The following is a 22,100-nucleotide window of genomic DNA, read 5'->3' as shown; positions in this document are numbered from 1 at the left end:
CTATACTATCCCGCAGAGTGGAGCCCAGGCCCCAAGTCTTGGCTTGCTGGGAAGCCTGTGAGGAGAGCTCAGTGTGAGGTTGGGGTGTCGATGCTCAGTGTTGTAGCCTTTGGCGTATTTGTGTTGGAAGTGAGAGGTATGAGGTCTGCGCCCAGCTTTATTCCCAGGACAGCAGCTTTGCTAGGCTGGGCTATCTTTGCTGCAGGCACTCTCTGCTTTCCCGTTTGAAGCTGTTCCACGGTGCAACAGGTAATGCAGAAGGGCCCAAGTGGGGAGATGTAGGCAGCACGAGTGCAAGGGCAAAGCTGTAGGAGGCTCACATCAGAGAGGTGTTTTCTGTCCCCAGATGCGGCAGGGGCTGAACCTCCTCCAGATGAGGACCTGGGCAGACGCCACTAACAGAAAGTTAAAAGGAGGTGCTGCTTTTCATCCTTCTCTGGTTGTATTTGCACAGAAGGTGCTGATAGTAGCACTTCGTGGTCCTAATTTTGTAAATGTGCGATTGAGGTCTCTGAGCTCTCCACCTGGTGTGGGCAGCCAGCCCGACAGCTCTGAGTGGGAGAGTGCTGGAAGGTGCTGGAGCTGGGAGGCACAGCTCTGCCAGCAAGGCCAGGTGGGACAGAGCCTTTTAGGACTGTCATTTTGGCAATCCTGCCACTGGACCTGGCTTATAGCACACTGTGGAAATGGTATCACGGAGCAGCAGCAGCTCTGGTTAGGCAATGTGGCCACTTTGTGAAACTATGTTAGCTGGTGAGAGGTTAAGATAAATTGTGATTTTTTTATGTCTAATGCTAGAAATAAGTCTTGGGGGTTGGAGCAGTGCTGAGATTGAAAAGGTAATTGAGAATGTAGCGAAGTGAATCATTTCTGTGTGGTAAACATTTGACAGAAGCCCTGCTTTTTATAATGAAAATTTTCTGCTGTTATACTAGCTCAATGAAGGCAGTTTACCCTGGCTCATCTCATTAGGGATTTTGGAAAGCAGCTTTCTCCAGGCGTATGTGTCTTTTATAGTATTACAACAAAGTCCTATCTGTTATTGTAGCAGAAATTAAGTGATACCTGCTAAGCCTAAGGGATGCTGCCTTCAGATTGAGATGGATGTCTAATTTTAGACTCTTACGTTCCACTGTGGTGTGAGGCAGCAAAAATAGGTACATTAGGTATGTAAGCTTTGTGCTCTTTCTTTTTTAGATATTGCAAAAGACATATTTGCATATATTTTAAATTTTGTTCTGACTGCATTTGGCTAGTGTTGTGAAGCTAGAAGTCCTTGGAGTAGGCAGTTCTTTTGTGTATCAGCAAGCATTTTTATTTGCTGCAGCTTCTGGCACTGGGGCAATCTGGATAGAATATAGTATGGAGGTACTCCTTGGTCATGACTGGTCCTGATCTCCTCCTATCTCCCTGATATATGGAAAATAAAATCAATTAGTTGCAAATTAGTTCTGTTAGTTCTTTTAGAAATCACATATCAGTTACCCATACCAGAACTACCTCTGTTTGGGTTCGTAATTCAGAAACTTTGTGTGGAGATTTGCCTGGCATATATTTTCTAATTGGCAAGTCATGAGTGAACCTGAATTTCGTATCAGCCTTATTTAATACTGTCTGCAATTTAAAACTAATGTATATGTTTTCAGTCCAAAAATAGTTATGCATACCTAAGAAAATCCTAAAAAGATAAGTATTTGTAGGAGGAGTAAAGTATTTGTAGAGGAGCTAAAATCAAAAAATAGCTTTGATTATAAGGACTTATAAAATTCTGCTTCTGAGTATTTAGCCTGTTAGTTTTACAATATTGTGCTTTGATTTGAAAATTTTCTGCTTTAAGATACTCAAATTAAAATAGATTTATAGGATATTCGGTTCTTAATGTAAGTCATCCTAATTTTGCCTCATCTGCTATATTTTGAAATACAGATGTTATTTATCACTTCTTTCTTAACCTGCATGAGTTTTATACACCTTTTTCTTTTTGTGCTTAACTCTGTTTTGGTAGATTCTGGGCCATGGAGTTTTGCAGTGTTCTTCCATGCCCTTTCCTTCTTCTTGCATAATACGTCCAGATGCTTTATGTAAGGGTGACTGTTAATTGAGAAGTTTTTCTCCTCGTACTATGCCATCAGACACTTCTTGCTAAGGGAAGATTCTATTCATAGTTAAGCAGTTGAGTCCAATTATTTCCAACTATTTACCTCAGGCTTACAGGGTGCCTTTTTTGTTCCTCAGTTTTACTTGCATTAGATAAAGTAGGCTCAGATGTCAAGGATTTTGACATTACAATTATGAGGAAGCATAACTTCTCAGGGGAAAAATGCATTCTTTAATATTTGTTCTGTCAATTTGAATTTAAGCTCTGAAGAGATTTGGGATGAAAAACAGGGAAATTATTTTCTTCATTTCATTTCTGTCACTTACTACTTGTCATCTTCCCTGTTACAGCTCCTCGGTGTGGGACTAGGAAATCATGTACTTCATGCTAGTTTGATTTTTTTTTCCTTATTTTTTTAGATATAAAACTAGCTACCTGTGATTTGAATGAATTTCTATATTTGGGCACGTATCTAAACATGAAGAAAAACAGTATGACTTGTAACTGTATTGTGGTAGTTGCAATATTTTTTCCTCTTGAACTTGCAGAATGTCTTGAAGACTTGCTTTGTACATTTTCTAAAGCTGCTTGGGAATCTGAGGGCATGCGTGTTTCTCTTGTGTAAGCAAACATGGTGCACAGTCCCAAGCAAGCTACAGGTGAACTAGCCCATTCGCGTGCTGTGGTGGTATGCAGAGGTGTTAGAGGGATGGTAACTGTGGTTACTTTTTGAGGCTCATTCAAGTTTACTGTGTTCAGATCTGGAGCCAGATAAGTTGCAGCTAGTTCAGACACCTCCCCTCATGTTCTCTTCCGTCATGTATTTGCCTTTTCTTGAAAGTCTGTAATGCTTAAATGATAAATACTTACTGAAAGTGATATGTGGAAGATCTTTTGGAAATCTTATTCCGCTATCACAAGCAGCGAACATGGCGTTTCTTTCATCTTACTCTTTCTCACGCATCTTGACTCACTGATAACTCCACACCAGTTTAGCCTGTACTAGATATAAACACTTGCGTGAATTTTACAGATAAAAATTTAATCAACTCTTCCTGGGAGTCCTTCACATTTAGAAGCAAAGATCCTATTATAAAGAGCTGTAGCTGGAGGAACACTGCAAATTGTATTGCTGCCACAAGGTTTCCTGCTTCTGGCTGGTGAGAGATGTGCAAAAGGTTACATTTTCAGAACGTGCTTAATGTACCAAGGCATCATAATTGCTAGGGTTTTTGTTTGTTTGTTTGTTTTTGTTTTGTTTTGGTTTGTTTGTTTTTATTTTTTTGGATGGGAGAGGGGGAGAAGGTGTTATGTACTTCCCACTACAGAAGAGTAGCAAACTAAATAATGGCTAAATTGATGTGGGTCACTTTTTCCATTCTTTTAAGAAAATAAGAAAATTGTGTGGAAAAAATCTCCAGAGTTGCCAAAGGATTATGAGGGAGGTAGCCTAGTGAAACAGGTAGAATACTTCCATGCCCCCCTGGTTTTACATATTACTAAGATGCCAGATGTTCAGAAAAACCCTTCTGTAGAAATCTCAGCTTATAAATAATCTCCTTTCACATATGCTTATGTATTTGAAATAAGTGCAGTACTTGTATTTTTTGTTGCCTTTAAAAAAAATGTAATTATTGGCCGTTTATGGTAAGAGTCATTTAGATGCTCTGACTTTGACTTTCCCAAATGGTCACTGACTGACTGTAATTGTGTGTCACTCCATGATCTGTGTCACAGAATTGCATTGTGATCAAAAGCAGGCCAATTGCAGAAAGATCCAGTAAATGATTTTGGCATTGGAAGTAGGTTTTATTCAGAAAGTAGATGCCAAAATCTGTCACCAGGGCTGAAACAATTAAGTTTTATGGGTGCCTTTTTAATGGTTCCTCAGATAGCTAAGGAGTCCAGGTAAAGTGAAATAATTGTGCATGTTTTAAAGTGAAGTTCCCAAACCATATATAAACCTGACCAGAATGCAGAAGCAAAGCTCCTGTGTCTACAGAGTATTTTCAAATATGCTGGCAGAACTGGGGACCTCAAAAACAGTTTTGTCTCTTACTTTCTATTTGAAAAAAAAAAAAGAAAAGGAAAGAATGGTGATATTTCTCTTTAACGTAATGAGTGAAAGCACAAAGTGTACTCGTGTGTTCCATCAGTTCAGCTCCTTCTACATACACACAGCCTCACCACTTTGAAAAGCTGATTTAGCAGTGTTTTTTCAGAAGAGAGAATCCGCCGTCCTTAGATGAACCTTCTAAAAGCACTGAGCAGTGTGTTAGGGCACGATGGGATTTAAGATCTGCATCTGCTTTCGGTGCTTTCAGTGGGCTACATCCGGGCAATTCAAAGCTGGCAGACTTGGTAGTGCAGGTCTTGTGAATCCTTTTCTGCAGCACTGAGCTCTCCTAGAAGCCAAGAGCTCCTTTGTCTGGGTTATGGTTGAATCCAGTCTGGTACCATTGCTTAAATAGATACAAACAAGCAGAGCTTGCCCAATATACTATTTTGACAACTTACTCTCTCTGAAATTACTCTTTTGTTCAGGTTGGATATCGCAGTTATTGTGCATGTTTCCCAGAACTTCGTGCTACCACCGTGCCCCTTTTACAAATACACTGATCACCAACTGAATCAGTCGCCCTTGGAAAGAGGAGTTCCAGAACTATACACATCAATCTCTAAGTGATGTTAGACTGGTGTGAATAAAGGTCATGTTGTGTTGTAAATCACTATATGAGGCTTGGAGGAGGATTATAAATAAAGTCAGGTAATACTTCTGTAGGAGTAAGCCTGTAATGACTCAGTCCTCTGTATAGCATCTGTGAAAGATCCAAGCAGATAAGAATTGCAAACAAAACTACTCCAGTTAAACAAATGGTATTGCCCATCTATTGCCAAGTCCCTCTTACAGGACTGTGGGATTTTTGTGTTAAATAAGTGTGGTAGTTGTTATTGCTGTTACTTGATTTCCTTTGGTACAATGATGGCAGTGAAACTACCAAGATTTTTCTTCAGACCAACCGCCTGCAGCTAAAATTACTTAATTCATTGTATAACCAGAAAAAGTAGGCAACTAATTTTTATAGCCTAAATATTTAAAAGTCTTTTTCATGCTAAAATACAAAAAAGTAGTCAAATGCACACAGAATAAGACTCTGAAGTCTTATTTTTACTGATACAGATATTATTGTATTGAAAACATTAATGTATCTTTTCATTAGCACACTAGGTAGCTGCATTTCCATTCGGGTTACATTGATTATGATTGTTTGGGAAGGCGAATTCCATTAATTAATGAGTGAATGTTATTAATCTCTTTAATTCAACAGAGAAACTTTAAAGCCTTTCTATTCAGCATCAGAACTATGCTGCTTCTGTCCATGTAGCTGGTGCTGTGCCATTGAATGAAGTGTAACTGCTTGTCTTTATAACAGTTCATCAATTTAGACCATCAGACCAAAACGTAGAATGAAAGCAAAAATGTACAGGCTTCACCCTTAACGTCAGATGGTATGATTCAGTCATACATAATAATGTTCCTAATATAGTCTTATTGCAAAAAGGGAATAAAATGGCAGTAACTTCATATTGTGCTGTGGTTTTGGAGTTCTGGGATTTCTGGTGCGATCAAAAGAATGATTTAAAGAACAATCTATGAATTTCATGTAGAAATCTCAGTATGTCCCATTGCTCAGCCTCTTGGCAGTGGTTTTCTTCACAGAACCCCAGTAAAATAAATAGCTGCAGAATACTTAAGTGAGCTATCTGCTCCAATAAAATGGATTGCATTGGGATTTTATGGTTTGGTGCTGAGCCTGAGCAGCTGACTTCAGAGTTGATTGGTTATGTTTTGAGTAGGTAGTCTCTTTGGCTAAAAGAGGTTATGATGTATAATGATAATATGACCATTACCTACAAATTGTCTGTGATCTAAAGGTGTTTTTAGGAAGAAATATATTTAAAGGTAAACGTTTTGCAGTGCTAGAGATAAAGCAGCTGACAACTAAATTGTGCAATTTTTCTTCTTTCCCATTCAGCCTTTTATCTTCACGCATTCCCTTGAGCTTAGATGTTGCTTGTGAAAAATACTAAGGACAGTGCAAAGTTCTGAGTCTGTAAAATGGTGGAACCCTCCTGTTCAGGGTTTGGGGGAAGATTTGTATCTTTATGGTATAGGCAAGTGAGACCCGTATTTGTTAAATGAGAATAATAGTGCTTCCTTATCTTCTGTGAAGGAAAGCTAACATTTTGATGTGCTTATAGTAGGGCATCTGAATACCTGAGAAATTTGACCAAGTACAAGGCCCCCATTTATGTCCCGCCTTGAGCCTGCTTCTTGTCAAACAGGGTAAATAGATCCTATGATCTGGGATATTTTGTTTAGAATCACAATATCATTTTGTTTGGAAAAGACCTCAAAGATCATCTAGCCCAACCTTTATCCTAGCACTGCCAAGTCCACCACTGAACCATGTCACTAAGCTCTACATCTACACGAAGACCTCCAGGGATGATGGCTCAACCACTTCCCTCGGCAGCCTGTTCCAATACTTCACAACCCTTTCAGTGAAGAAATGTTTCCTGCTATCCAACCTAAACCTCCCCTGGTGCAACTTAAGGCCATTTCTTCCTGTCGTATCACTTTGGTGCTTGGGAAAAGAGACTGATCCCCACCTTGCTACAATCTCCTTTAAGGTAATTGTAGGGTGTGATAAAGTCTTCCCTGGCCTCCTTTTCTCCAGGCTAAATAACCCCAGCTCCCTCAGCTGCTCCTCGTAAGACTTGTTTCCTAGACCCTTCACCAGCTTTGTTGCCCTTCTCTGGACATGTTCCAGGGACTCTATGTCCATCTTGTAGTGGGGGCCCAAAACTGAACACAGTACTCGAAGTGTGGCCTCACCAGAGCCAAGTCACTTTACCTCGTCCTGCTGGCCTCAGTAATTCTGATACAAGCCAGGATGCTGTTGGCCTTCTTGGCCACCTGAGCACACTGCTGGCTCATATTCAGCCGACTATCAACCAATACTCCCAGGTCCTTCTCTGCCAGGCAGCTTTCCAGCCACTCTTCTCCCAGCCTGTAGCGCTGCATGGGGCTGCTGTGCCCCAAGAGCCGGACCCGGCACTTGGCCTAGTTGAGCTTCACACACTTGTCCTCAGCCTGTTGGTCTGGCCAATGCAGATCCCTCTGCAGAGCCCTCCTACCCTCAAGCAGACCAACACTCACGCCTAACTTGGTGTCATCTGAAAGCCTACTGAGGGTACACTTGATACTTTCATCCAGATCACTGGTGAAGATACTGAAGTGGCCCCAGTACTGAGCCCTGGGGGACATCACTGGTGACTGGCCTCCAACTGGATTTTACTCTATACACTGCAATTCTTTGGGCCTGGCCACCCAGACAGTTTTTAATGTAGCAAAGCTTACACCCATCCAGGCCTTGAGCAGCCAGCATCTCCAGGAGAATGCTGTGGGAAACTGTCAAAAGCCAAACTGAAGTCAATGTGGACCACATCCACAGCCTTTCCCCAACAACTGAGTGCATCACCTTGTCCTGGAAGGAGACTGGGTTCATCAAGCAGGACGTGCCTTTGATAAACCCATGTGGACTGGACCTGATCTCCTGGTTGTCCTGTAAGTTCTGCATGATGGCACTCAGGATAATCCCCTCCATGAGCTTCCTCAACACCGAAGTCAGTCTGACAGGCCTGCAGTTCCCCAAGTCCTCCTTCTGTCCCTTCTTGTAGATGGGTGTCCCATTTGCTAGCCACCAGTCTGATGGTGCCTCCCCCGATAGCCAGCACGGCTGATAGATGATGGAAAGCTCAAAGGGCTGGTTGTGTCATCAGGCAGGTTTTTAGAAGAATGGAGAATTTAAACATCCCACCAGATACCTGTAACACTAGAATTTAAGTATTGGTGCAGTAGATCTTAACAGAGCAGCAATGCTGCAGAAGTAAGCTTGCCCAGGGTTATGCACTGACTTCAGAAGCCATATCTGGTAGTTGCTTTTGGAGGTTTGTTGATGCAAGCTCCACCCTTTTACCACAAAATTATTTCCAGATTTTTTGACAAAAAGATGAGAAGAGTATCCTAGGATACCAATTATTCTAATAAGCACTCCAGTTGTAGTAGTGCCCAGCTAACACAGAAGCTCTTATTCCAAAGAGCAGGCAGTCCAAGTTACTAAAGTAGTCAGGAAGAAATGGCAGAATGGAGAGAACTGCATGTTTTGAGGGGAGCACAGCTGAATACATGAAGTTTGTATAGTTGTTTTAAATGATTGTTGAATTTCTGGAATGTTCTGTTTCTCTTGTCTTCCTCCAGGAGAGGGAAGGGAAGTTCTGCTATTACCATGTTTCTGTTTTTATCCTTCCTTCCAGTTGCTGTTGGCTGTGTGCTGGAAGCTGAACCTCTCCCTGATATATTCCACCTTTTTCTCTGCCTTGTGCCCCAGTGCATGTCAGTTCTGTTGGTGAAGTAATAGCAAAGAAGAGAGCATTGTTCTGCAATTCACACCTGGTTTCTGTGAAGAGAGGAGAGGGGAGGGGAAGTTGTAAAGTCTGAAGAGCCAAGAATGAGTGTGCCAATGCAATAGGACATCAAATGAGGTGGCCCAGGTTTTTACCACCAATAACCATCTGTGTTGCCTTACTGCCAGTGAAGCAGAGGTGTGAGAACTGCTTGCATGATCACCCACATCCAATTACCACACTGAGGTTATATCTCTTTGCCAGGAGTTTGATGTGGTCACCAGTTGACCTGCATGCAGGTCTTCGGATAGTGTGATTACTTTTCTCTCTTGAGTTAGTTTGTCATGGCCCTATTCACTGAGACAATACAGCTAGAATGTGACTAAATGAACTATTTCATTTTCTTTGGTATGTGCAGATTTACTAATCAAGATATCAAAACCTAATTCCACCTTGTTGCTGTGCAGCCTTGTCAAATTACAGTGTATTTAGGTGTGGCTGCCATGCGGGACTGTTTTGCATAGCTATGCAAGCTACTGCACTTGCACAGCCCTCGCTGAATATATTGCACTGGGTACAGAAGCTGGTGTCACCAGATCACCCAGGAGCCCCCATTTGCATACCTGGCTCAGCCTAACATTGAATTAGCAAATTCCCCCTTCAGGACAACTTGTGATTACCTCCTGCTTGTGCATCAGAGCGTTGCCCTTGATGCCTCTGAGGTGTGTCTTGTGCCTGCTCAGCATGTGAACAGCTGGGTCCCAGACCTTCCACAGAAGGGAATTCATTAGTGCTCTCCTTCCCTTATCTGAGACCAACTGACTTGGTCTAGATGATCTTTCAAGGTCCCTTCCAACTCCTAACATTCTGTGAATTGGGTTTGATGACACTGCTATATAAACAGAGGTGAAAGACCCATATCAGCAGCAGTGGTACTACCTGCTATTGCAAACTGGGCTGTGAAGCATCCAAAACATGACTAAACCCACACATTTTAATGCTCTATTCCCAAGTTATGTTTGCAATGGTAGACTATTAATTTGGCTTGCTGTGTTGCTCTTTATTGTGCTTTTTTTTTTTTTTTTTTTTTTTAAGAAAACAAAAGAACACCTATTCAAATGAATAGGTTCCTCACTTGCTTCATTGTGACAGAGAACATTTTTCCTCTCAGTCTTTCAAACTTATCGGTAGGTAGAATATATATGTATATGTGCTGTGGCATATCACTCGAGTGCTTGCCTGTACTGTGGTCCTGGATATCTTATGTACCAGCAGTCTGAAAAGGAGTTGGTTGCTCCTGCACAGCCCTTGGCAGCAGGGAGTTCTGTGGAGTTACAACTACACGCAACAGCAGGGAGTCAAAGATTTTCTGGAGACCATTAAGAATATTGTGTCATTTCCTTCTGCAGCTATAACGTAGGTTGGGTGCTCTGGTTCACCTAAAAGCTTCAGATTGCCAGAAATTGAAGTCATGCCCTGAGGGGATGCTTCCCCAGCTTACCCACCAGCATACGAATTCCAGAGGGGAAAAAGGCAACATTTCTGCAGGATTCAAGGCTCTAACTCTTAACCTTCTGTTATGTATGGTCAATGAATTTTGCAGAAGCACAAGGCTATAACAAAAATGCTTCAGAAGGAAAGTTGCATGGCTGCCCACAGAGTAGGGGTGTCTGTCCTGCGATAGCTGAAGAAACCTCTAGACAACAAAGGCTCGAAGTTGCCACTCTTCTCTGGTTGTAATAATAGCTATATCGTATAATTTCTAGCCCGCAGTTCCTGGCCATGAATGTTGAATATGTGAATAGCTGCTCACTGGCTTTTAGTGAACTGTATGAGCTTTTTGTTGAGACTGCTGAACTGAACGATGCTGTGGTTAAAGCTGTGGCCTCCTCTTAGACTGAGCCATTCAAGCAAGCAAAATAATGTTGTTTTTTTTTTTCATTTTTTTTTTTACTCTTTCCTTCACTTCGAAATAAAATATCCTTATTGTGTTTAATGAGAACTAATTATAAATAGGAGCAGATAGATCCTTTCAGTTCTGTACAACTGCATGGCTGTGTGTTTTATCACAATTAAAAAATTCTGGTCTGTTACACATAAACATGTTTTGGCTGGCTGTTACGGTAAGACTGTATGTCGTACGCAAAGCTCTACTTACAGTAACAATGAGAGGGTGTTCCTCTGGGATTAAAAAGTGAACCACATCCAATCCTATTGAAATAAAAAGTAATACAGATTAACTGTTACATTTGGCAGACACAATCATATGTGTTTTTTTAAGGGAATATCTATTATATTTGTTTTTACTGATGTAATAGTCACAAGTGAGTGCTTTGAATTGTGGTTCTGATCACACTGAGATTTTGACTTTGTACACAAGAGAGAGCAGAAATTTTTAGAAGTTAAAATAATAAATTAAGTATTTCAAACCGTATTTATTTTCTTGTGTGGGCCAGCTCTTCCAGGGTCAAGGGCAGATTTTGTTTTCCTTTTGTTCATATTTTCTTACCTTTTATGAAAGCATGGATATCAATCAGGACCTTCTGCTGTAGTGATCTGTTGTATTGGGCCTCTTCACTTCCTCTAAAGCAGCCTTTGCCAGAAACTGCACGGTGGAGTCTCAACTGAAATTAAAAATACTGTATTTGTGGACCTAGTGCATAACACCACTAGTAGTATACACTTCAAAATGAAGCCTTTACTCTATGAGTGAGAATAGGATGATAATTTTTTATTTCAATGAAATCTTTGTACCTGAACTGTAAGATCAGATCCTTTGATGCTACCTTGTACTAAATAGCATGTGGTAGTGAGACTGTCAGCAGGAAGGTTATAAATTCTCCTTGAACTTTAATGAGAAAATTACTCATACAGCTTTTCAAAATCTTGTTTGAATTTCTTGGAAACGGTTCAGAATATACTTGTCAACTGGCTTGTTACAAATAATAGTTAAATGTATTGTACATGCATTTTCTGGAAAAGAATCCAAATAAGTAATATCTTCTTATGTTCTCCCTACTGTATGCTGCATGATCTCTTGTGCACATATTTACTGAATATTTCAAATTGCCAATGTATGGTTTCTTGCCTTGAAAGCATGTCTGATCATCAGTGCAGTTGCAAAGAAGCAACATCATGAATGTCAACATGCAGCTTTTTGTGGGGTGTTTGCCTAGTGTTACCATACAGAAAGTTACCCTTGGTATACCTGGTCAACTGGCACATTTTCCAGAGCTGCTTGTAAATGTGCTCTAAGGATCAATTTGAGACTAAGCACACTAAATGATTTTAATCAAGATCTGAGTGTTAGTTATATCTTCCTGATAAAATATCTAGATAGTCCTGACTGGGGACGTAGTGATAATAAGTGGGTAAACCTCCCACGTAGCGCTTTTGTTTTCGTGAATCCCATCACTTAGAAGAAGAATATGTCTTCAATACAGCTAATTTCTACAAATGAGGAATATGGCCCATTAGTATTGGGAGGGTCAGGGGTTAATGCTAGCTGGAAAATACTGATTGGAAAACTAAGCTTAATTAGCTAATGGAAGTATTTATAATAAACTGCTGTACAGATTCTTCAGTTGAGAATTGAAATGGTTTAATTCAGCTTCTCCTTTTATATCTGAAATAAATTTAGTTGAATTAATCCATTTTCAAAGCTGTTTGGATTACTTCTGCATTGTGCTCTTAACCATGCTCTCAGAAGGTTATTTCACTCCTAGGTAGTAACTTTTGAGGGAGGAAAATTGCAGGGTTAAAAAGGGATCTTTAAAGTAATGGAGAAGAACATAATGTAATAAAAGCTGAAAACCAACTTAGAGATGTCCCCGAGCCCCCAGTCTCGTGATATTTTTGTTCATTCTTAGTGGTTAAAATTGTGGCAAATCGTTGAGATTTTTTTCTTGATCTAATCTAGGAAAACATCCAGCCTTAAATTGAACTGATCTAATAACGAGTGCCTGGCTGAAGCATATCCTATACGTTACTGATGTGATTTATAAAGTTAATGATATTTTTATCTGTCTCGTGGTTCCTTTTACTTTTAATTGCATTAGAGTAGGGATCTTGTGGTTATGGGTTGGCTTCCATGGATCCCATTGTAGGGCTGAAGAATAAGAACAGAAAAGACTTCTTGTGCCCTAATTAATTAGCATTAACTTCCTTGTTGATTGCATGATGGGTTCTGATAAATTAATGGGGTTAATGGTACTAACTTGCTGGCAGTTTTCTTGGAAAATAGGTAATTACCTCACTGGGTCTTGTCACTGACTAATACGGTGAATATAAATAATAAACTAACACTTCTTTTTTGTTTTTTGTTTTTTTTAGGTAATAATCTATGGGGATTTGCCAAAAAATAAAGAAAATGTAATATATTTATCAAATCATCAGTGTACAGGTTTGTGTTTTTTTTTTTTCTTAATGCTTCTAAAGATCTGCTCATCTGTTTGCTGTGTCCCTTTCTAGCCTTGCCCTAATGAGTTCTTAATTAGAACTTCTCGTTCAGAAACCTTTAACGATATTTCAATATATAAAATGTGCAAATGTGCTCTTTGTTTTATCAATGTCAGTTGAGAACTGGTTTAAATAAGCATTTTGGACTTTTGTCTTTGCAGTTGATTGGATTATTGCGGACATGTTGGCAATCAGGCAGAATGCTCTTGGGCATGTCCGGTACGTTTTGAAAGATGGATTAAAATGGCTTCCATTGTACGGGTGGTATTTTTCACAGGTAAGCCCATTCACTTTTTCCTTACTCTTTGTGGGTCAAATATATATATAATGTACTTGCCTTCTATGTATCTTATGTAATGGGAAGATGGAGCTCTGAGCTGACAGTTGTTTGAACGTGAAGATAGCTTGTTTCATTCAATGTACTTAGATGTGTCTCATAGTTGAGATACTGTTATTAAAAAATCAGTTTATTATTTTAAATTAAAGCTTTTTATGGCCAGTGTTTATTACCAGAATTAAAGCTGTACAATCTGTTAGTAGCTGTTTCAAAATATTCTAATACTTTGTTCTTTTTACAGTCCAAATGCCCACTTGGCAGTAAGTGAACATGGACTTTTTTCTATTATTTTATTTTTTTGGTCATGCTTCGAACTGGGAGTAAATTCACATTTTTAGTGTGCGTATTTCTTTCTTTATTTATTTATTAAAACAATTTTAAAAATAGGATTTAGGATAGCATGGAGGAGAGGCAGATCCCAGCCTCCTAATGGTTTTGCCTTGGACTTCAGTTAAGCCAGAACTCCATAAACCTAAATGAGTCTAGCCATATTCCTATTCCTATATTCCTATTACTACTTCTTACTTTCTCCTCTTCCTACATTATGCTCCTCTTGTTCCTTTTAGTTTGAGAGCTCAACCTGATGTGACTCAAAGTCATACAATTACGGAAGAAACAATGGGCCATGTTGATTGTACAGACGACATACTGAGTGATCGTGATCTTTAATCTAAAATGATAGAGAACAAAGTAAATGACATTTACCTCTCTAAACTCCTCTCTGAATTTGTCATGTCTATTCTTTGCTTTTTCTGAAAGCAGGACTGTTTCTATATACAAATGAAACAAAATGTAGTTTAGGTAGGTGCTTAATTGTTAGAACAGAAATGCATTAAGTTTTGGATAACTGCTCCAAAGTGCCTGTTACACAAGCACTTTGTGTGCTTTGGCTTCCATCTTTCCTTGGCTTCCCCTTTGGCTTCCATCTTTGATCTTTACATATTTTCTGAACATTAATCCATTTTCCTCCCTCTTCAGAAAAAAAGGGAGAAACCTTAGAAAAATACTTTTGCTGGAATTAGGTGGTTTGAGTTGACTCTTAGGCTTGTCCTAAGAGTCTGGGGTATATTGAGAAAAATACTATACAGAGTGTGATTTCAAGTGTATACTAGTAAAGAAAAATTTGAAAAACAGGCAACTTACCTCTTCTTGTTAGTGTGGAATGTATTGTTGATGGTGCTTGTCTTTTTTATGCCTGGATCCAAAGTAGAACAACACATGTGGCAAGAATGGTACAGTGAGAAGCAACTGCCCGTCCTTGTCATTGTGTGATTGACTAGACCCAGTCTGGTCGTGGGCTTATGTGCAAATTGGAAGCTTTACTCTCTTCATTGCTCTTGGCTGCATGTTCCTATATACGTATTAGCTCTTGTACTCTTGAATCCATAAGTCAAATCAGATCAATTGATTTTTAGATCAGCAAAAATAGGAAAAAGGGTTGAGCACACAGGCAGTGGTGAGGAAAGGGAATGAGGTAGGACAGCTCTTCTCTGGTACTAGACCACAGCTGAATTGGTTGACTCTGAGACTTTGTGTTCAGTAAGCTACTGCAAGTTGGATTGGGTCTAGAGAGTGTTGGTCAAGGGGGATACAGAACCACGAACTTCCTCACAGCGGATGCTGAAGACTAGGATGTGCCTCAAACAGTGGCCTTTCCCGGCAATCAGTTGTTCCCTTCTAGCTTTGGTATAGGTGCCTGCACTGAGTTCAGTCTTGGATCACGTCACCTAAAATGCCCATCTCTAGGGAGAGTGGACTGTCTCACTTTTACTTTAGAGCACAGGTAATGGTTGAGATTCCCACTTTCTGTTCAGTGTGTTACTGGTTAGAGGTTCCCCTAGGTACTGGCAGATCCTAGTTCAATGCTATTTTCAACCTGACACTTGGAAATTTTTGTTATCCTTTGCATGAGTGCCATAGGCAGTGAGTAGGCTGTAAAGCTAGGCTGGAGCATGTGTGGTTGACATCCTTTCTTCTAAAATTGCAGTGTTTAGAAAAGAATAGGCAGCAGAGAAAAGAAGAAAACCATGTGTGATTTGCTTTTATTTGTATAGGGATTGCTCTCCCAGTTCCCTGAATAAGTACAAAATATCATACCCGGTCATACCTCAATGAGGGTATCCACTGGGAGAAAATGGACTTCTCAGTTGTCTAATAATTGTCCCCATCAATGACTTTGGTTCTCTTCATTTTTCTTCCACTGAAGAGAAAGAGACCAGTCCGTTGCATGGAAATATTTTGCTGTTCGTACTTGACTGTAGTCATTACGTTTGTGGTGATTTAAGTCTGAGTTAATTAAAATACAGGCAGGATATCTATTCCATCTGCTATCGCTAGGTGTCCAAAATAGTTTTTTTCAAGATTTTGGAAAATTACTATTGCTATGTGGAATATCCGGTGCTCTGTTTTCTGATTGATATATTGACTGTGAAAAGAAGGTTCCTGTGGAAATTAATCCATATGTAATCCACTTTTAATCAAAAAAAGAGAACCCATTCAGCTTCGTGTTCATCAAAATATAAAACTACTGCAAGATGTAGTGGGGGCTATATATAGCTATATAGATAAATAGTTAAAATTGTATAAAATTAATTCAGTGACACAGATGAAAGGCAGCTTACTGACAATGGTGGTGCATGTGTTTGAATTACGGATACGGGATGCAGCAGGACTGCAGCGCAAGCTAATAGGTATTTTTATTGTTTTTATCACACCAAACAGTGCAAAAACATAAAACACTTCCTGCCCTTCCTGTTGATGTTCTGTCAGTGATGTCACTTACACTCCACTAAAAGTTTCCAGAGCCACGTAGTTACGACATGCTCACGGAATTCATATTCCCTACCTCAGGTAAACATCCTGTTTGGAAATAAACGTGGTCTGGATGTCCAGGAGAGTGAAATTCAGGCACAAAGGAAGTATATTTGTAAACATAATCCATTGTTGACTGAGAGAGGGGCTTTTAAAGTACAGCGGAAAAAAAATTAAAAACTTAAAAACAGTACTTCCAGAAATGTGTTTTGAAAAGCATTCATATATTTGATCTCTTACTGAAAAGGAAATGCAATACAAATTGGGGAATTTGAGCTGTATACAATTGCATAACTGACATTCTTCTTTGGAGGCAAATATCTAATAGCAAAGAAAAAAGGCAAAGAAACACTTAGATTAACCTGTTATGTTCCGGGTTTTATTTATTAGGTAGATGGATTTCTTTTCATAAAACTGGTTTTATTATTTTTGGGTGGATCTGAAATTTGCTTTGCCATATCTTTCTGCACCAAAATGCAGCCAGCTCTTATTCATCTTATACCACCTGCTGAGGCTAGGACATAATAGTGATAAATATTTTTGATATCCCAAAGTTTGCTTGACTTTTTAACATAGGAAGTAGGTCTTTTCTGTTATTCAGCATCAGCTCATGTACACTTCTGGTTGTTACTGAATTTTAGCTGATTATTTAGCTAGTGTGATATCTTGCCTCTTTAGCTTTGTATCCCAGTGCCATAGGGAATCTGACATATATGTAGTTGGGTGTTGTGTAGTGAATGGTGATCTTAAAATGTGTTGTTTGTCTGTCCTTGTGTTAAGTGTCTGTATACTCATATTGATCTTAGAAGTACAAATGTATTCCTGAGCAAGAAAGAAGTTTGGGGTGGGGACACTGAAATTGTCTTTGGTGTTGGGTGTCCCTGAGCAAACTGTACAACAGAAACTTGATTTCTGTATGTTCACCAATTTATTTAAAAAAAAAAAAAAAAGGAAAAGGTGGTTCAGTACTTTCCCATTTTACTGCAGCTGGTTAGTAATTTGATGAATAAGGGAAGACTTTGATAAATGAGGGATGACTGGAATCAAAGCTTGACCTAGCTGGGTTCACACAGAACCATGACTTACAAATTATGTGGAAGTCTTGTACAGTGGATGCATTGTTTCTTATACCACACTGAGTTTGCCTGTCCTGGGAGCAGTTGTGGTGTCACTTTCCAGCATAAGACGTCTATGTCCCTTTAATGCTGTCAGATGTTAAAAACAGCCTTGCATATGAAGTTTGTAGATAGTGTGTACCTCCGTTTGCTGCACAGTTGATGGAAATTTTTTCTGTTCATGGCATTATCTATCCAGGGCTGGTAAAATGCTAGCGTGCTGGGGCTGATACGATGCTCCAGCCTGCTTAAGGCCAGGCTCAATGGACTGGGTGGTTCTGTTCTCTGCATAGTTTTGGTCCCCTGCCAGCCATAACCACACAGTGGAGGATTGCAGCTGTGCCTTGAAGGGAAGCACAGATAATAATGCTAAGACAGAAATTTAATATGGAGTTAATGCACCGTTGACTTCCTTTCCTTTTCACTGCAGCTTTTGGAGGACAACTTGAAAGTCATGTCAAATATCGCTACCTGAGCAGTTGCACAGCCATCTCTCCACACCATGGAAAGCAAAGGCTGAAAGAACATTTCGTAGCCTTCTCTTCTAGCTGCCTCCTCCTAACCCTCAAGCTGTAGCTCTCTCCGTGACACTCAGATAAGATGGTGGCTCCCCACACACACATGCATCCACCACAACACCCCTGTATCTGTAATGTACTGTATCTTTTCCTGAGTTAAGATATTTGAATGAGGTTCAGCTCCTAGAAGTTTTATCTTATTGTCACCTTTCTGTTAACTGCATATAAAAGCACAAATAGACACAAAATTACCTGATAAATCCCAAAGCCAACAGTCAGAGTGGGCAAAGAAGAGTATGACCAAGTTAGCGATTGAGTTAGAGAATCCCTGAAGAAGACATCACTTAAAAATGAAATTCTGTTACTTGGGAGCTTTTTATTTTCCTTTTTTCCTTTTTATTTTTTGGTCAGAATTCATTGTAGCAGTTTTTCATTTTAGACCATGTTTCTTTTAAACTTGTTGTAGCTTGGCTGTAGATAAAGCAAAGTGATAGAAGAGGAAGGTATGATGAGGCAGATTTTACTAAGATTTTGTGATAAATTGTGTGGAACAAGTTATAAAATGAGTCTTTTCCACGAAATGGCCTAGCTGATTGTAATGGCTTTCAGTAAAAATTATTTCTATAAAATCCTTTGCCTTACACGGGTTTTATCTCAGTATTTAATTTCTTTATTAAATGTTCAGTTCTATAGTAAAGTACATGAAAATGTTTTCAGGGCTCATGATAGTTACTTCAGTGCCTTTTGTAAATTCTGTATGCATAGGTAAAATACATGTAACCCCAGTATTTGCATTAGTCATTACTTAAGAGCAGGCACATATGATTGAAAACATTGGCCAGTAATTACTTGTATGTGAGTGACTTCTGCTGTGGGATTTCCCTTGATCTACTAGTTAAGCTCCTTGTCTATGTTTTCAGGAGTAAATCCCTGGGGTCAGTTTCAATGCCATCTTCCAGTCAATTATTTTAACACCTTTAAACAAGACAATTCAAGTGTCTTAGAATACTTTTTGTGCATCTGATCCTTATATAAACAGATTTTGTGAACTTATGTACAAATATAAATTTAGTTTCAAGTGATTTCATCGTAGGAGAAAATGTCTTGTGGGCAATTTGCAGCATGAGTCATTCACCCTTAGGGTGAATGTCACTGTCATCTTGTTTGTTCTTTTATCAAGTATTCTACATTAAACTATTTAAATATTTAATCCTTTTTTTTTTCTTTTCTTTTTTTTTTTCTTTTTTTTTTTTTCTTTTTTTTCTCTGTTAGCATGGAGGAGTCTATGTAAAAAGAAGTGCCAAATTCAATGAAAAAGAAATGAGAGAGAAGTTGCGGACCCAGATGAAAGCTGAGACTTCGGTAAGATTATACCTTTCTTTCTGTCCCCCTTTCCTCATTCCATTGACCACTTTAGTGGCAAAGGCTTATTGAAGAAATTAGCCTCACATGCCTCACATCTACAAACTACAAGACATAAGTCATGAATTTGTTTTCTTTCTGTATTTTTACATTTATTTATTTACTTTTTTTTCGATTAGCATGATCCCTCTAATTAAACTCCTAGAAATTAGACTAGTCCTTTTATGAATGATGCAAATTTCTTGATTTTGTCTGCAGAGGGCAGAGAGGATCTGAATGAAATCTTAAAACCCATAGTAACTACTGTGGTAACTTCCTTCAGCAGCCACTTCCAGTGTCTCCTGTTTCAAAGGACGACGTTCTGACTGCTTTAGTGTTGCTTGTCAGACTGGTATTTTTGTGGAATACCAGTTGTTTGATCTTCCGAAAGTCAAAAATCATTCCTATTAAATCTTAATTAGTCATCCCAGTGATCAATCCACTTCTAGTGGCAGTGACATCTTAGAACTGAGTAACTTTGTCTGCTATGCTTGGAGGAGAAAAAAAAAATCAAAACCAGAAAAACGGCTCATGATAATTTTCTATTTGAAGACTTATTGTTAGTGCCAAGTGACTTTTCTCATGACTCCCTGTATGGTTTGTGGCTCAGTGGTTAGAATCACTGCGCTTTGCTTCCATTACTTGCTGTGCATTAAAATGTTTTTTGCCTTTTTGGCTAGACTTACAAAAAACAACTCAGCCAGCCATGATATAGAACAGTTGCACTTTCCTTTTACTTAAAATGATGTGATTAGGACTTGCCACTCCAAGTAAGTGGCAAATCTCTTAAAGATGAAGCTTGGGTACAAGGAATATATAGATTGTTTTGACCTTTGTAATACTCTTTTTTTTTTTTTTTTTTGGAGATAAAATGTTTATGTTTGCACATATCAAACATGTTGAAAAAGTAAACTGGTCTTACACTTACTGGATGCCTCAAATGAGTAAAGCGTCCCTGCTTAAGATAGTTAAAGAAAGAATGAGTTTGGGTGCTAAGATTTAGCCTGAACATTGTGGGCTTTTTTGTTTTTAATAAAGTAAAGTGGATCTATTTCCTGTTTTTAGACTGTAAGTTGCAATGGCCAGAAATACATTACAACAACTTAAGTTTTAGCCCTGAGTTTTTGGCTAGCATGAAATGACATCAGTTCAGTAGAATTTCACTTGTCCTTTTGGGGGGCAGCTCTTCCCAGTACACCAGTAAATAACATACATCTTCTGTAACAGAGCATAAAGGGGATAAAGAGACTTTTTTGGTTGTTGATATTTGCATGACCCTTCTGTAAAGATGCTTGATTCTCTACTGGAGCATGCACATTTTGTGTTTAAAAGTTCCAAATCTTGGTTTCAGTCATATACACAAAATGTATTCTTTATTAGATTATATCTCTGTGGCATTGCACTCTATGTATAATAAATACTTCTGAAGTTGTTGGTTTCTTAAAAATATTTTTGCTAGTAGAAAATAGAAATGTAGTATACAGCACAGCTTAACCAAGATATGTTTTTAGCATTGTAGTAAAGGTGAATGTACTACATTCTGTACATTGTATCTTTGTGAAATACTCTTAAAAAGTGTATAATTTCTTTAGTTTGTATGTTTGACAGGAAGAACAAATATTAAATCAGTATCTCTCAGTGTATCATCTGGTGCTGTGTTAGCTTGGGAATCTCTCCCTGAGGAGCTACTTGGATCTTTTGTCTTCCAGAGGCCATTGCCAGTTGCTTAGCTCGTAAGAAGCATAGGTATATCTAGACCTGTCCATCTAATAATGTCCACAAGGAGAAGATGGCCATATTCAGTAGTGATCATTTTTGCCAGCATTACCCAGAAGAGTTCTGGGATGTTGGAAAGATTGCTTTACATCAAATTATTTTCTGTGTGTGAGTGGCAAAGATTCTGCTTTCTGTAAAACTTGCAGTGTAATTGAATAAGCAAAGACAAATAGTAGGATGTATGAAATGTGTTTGAAGTCATTCCCCTAAGCAAAGTGCTGGTTCAGTTTGCTTTGGTTAGTCTGCATGAAATCTCCTGGCAGGGTGTTTTCCCACAAAGGCCCGCTGATTTCTTGCTAGCCAAATAGGCAGCTTCTGGTCGAGTCTGGTTTACTGTCTGCCCTCTGCATCCCCTAAAATGCAGGGTCTCATTGTAACACTAATGTTTTTATTGTGATAAGAGTCGTGATTTGAACTCTGTTTTAAATCACCCTGCTATATTTGGATTTTTTTAATGCAATCTTAGGAGGACATGCCTGGAAAGTCATCTAATTCTGCATCTTTTGGAAACCTGTAACTAGTGTACAGTGTTGCTCCAATGCTATAAATTGGCTCAACAGACTAATGCATAATTTTAGCCTAATAGAGGAGTAAAAGGAGGTTGAAGCATAAGTCTTTTCTTTAAAGATGCTTCTACCATGAGTTCTGCTTTTCATGGTGGATGCCTGTGTTTGATTAATAAATGAAAGAAATCCAGAAGGCTTTTTTTTTTTTTTTTTTTTTTTTTTTCCCAGAATCTTCTTATTCTTCAGTTGTATATGGATTGAAAACCTATACCTAACCTGTCTCAGATAAGGCGAGGTAAACTTGGGACCACCTGGGTACATTTAATTTGGCTGCTTGGAAGTTCTGTGGCATTGGAAACAGGGCACAGAATGTGGATGTGCCTACCAGGCAGTTGTTGCCATTTCGCTCCTGTTATCTAGGGTAGCAGCACAGAAGAGAATAGCGTGTAACTGCTGTTAAAGGGCATTGTTTTAAATCTCTGTCAGCCAAACATGTAGGGACCCTTAAGTTCTACAGTACCAAAGCTGTCACAAGGCTATTTAATGGGAAAATTGTTTGCATCTGCTGGGGTAGAAGCTACAGACCACTGAGCTGTCATCTGAGGGAAG

The 22,100-nt window shown here is 39.1% G+C and overlaps 1 protein-coding gene across 1 annotated transcript in view; it reads left to right on the top strand.

Moving 5' to 3' along the window:
* AGPAT5 (1-acylglycerol-3-phosphate O-acyltransferase 5) overlaps positions 1 to 22,100 on the top strand; it is a 60,815-nt gene that overhangs the window by 5,210 nt on the left and 33,505 nt on the right. The window contains exons 2-4 of the mRNA XM_032184125.1: positions 12,902 to 12,971; positions 13,189 to 13,304; positions 19,081 to 19,170. Of these exons, the coding sequence (XP_032040016.1) occupies positions 12,902 to 12,971; positions 13,189 to 13,304; positions 19,081 to 19,170 (276 nt within the window). The remainder of the gene's footprint in view (positions 1 to 12,901; positions 12,972 to 13,188; positions 13,305 to 19,080; positions 19,171 to 22,100) is intronic.

This window comes from Aythya fuligula, chromosome 3, assembly GCF_009819795.1.
Source record: "Aythya fuligula isolate bAytFul2 chromosome 3, bAytFul2.pri, whole genome shotgun sequence".
Taxonomy (NCBI): Eukaryota; Metazoa; Chordata; class Aves; order Anseriformes; family Anatidae; genus Aythya; species Aythya fuligula.
Note: the sequence above shows the minus strand (reverse complement) of the source record. Positions and strands in the feature narration are given on the sequence as shown.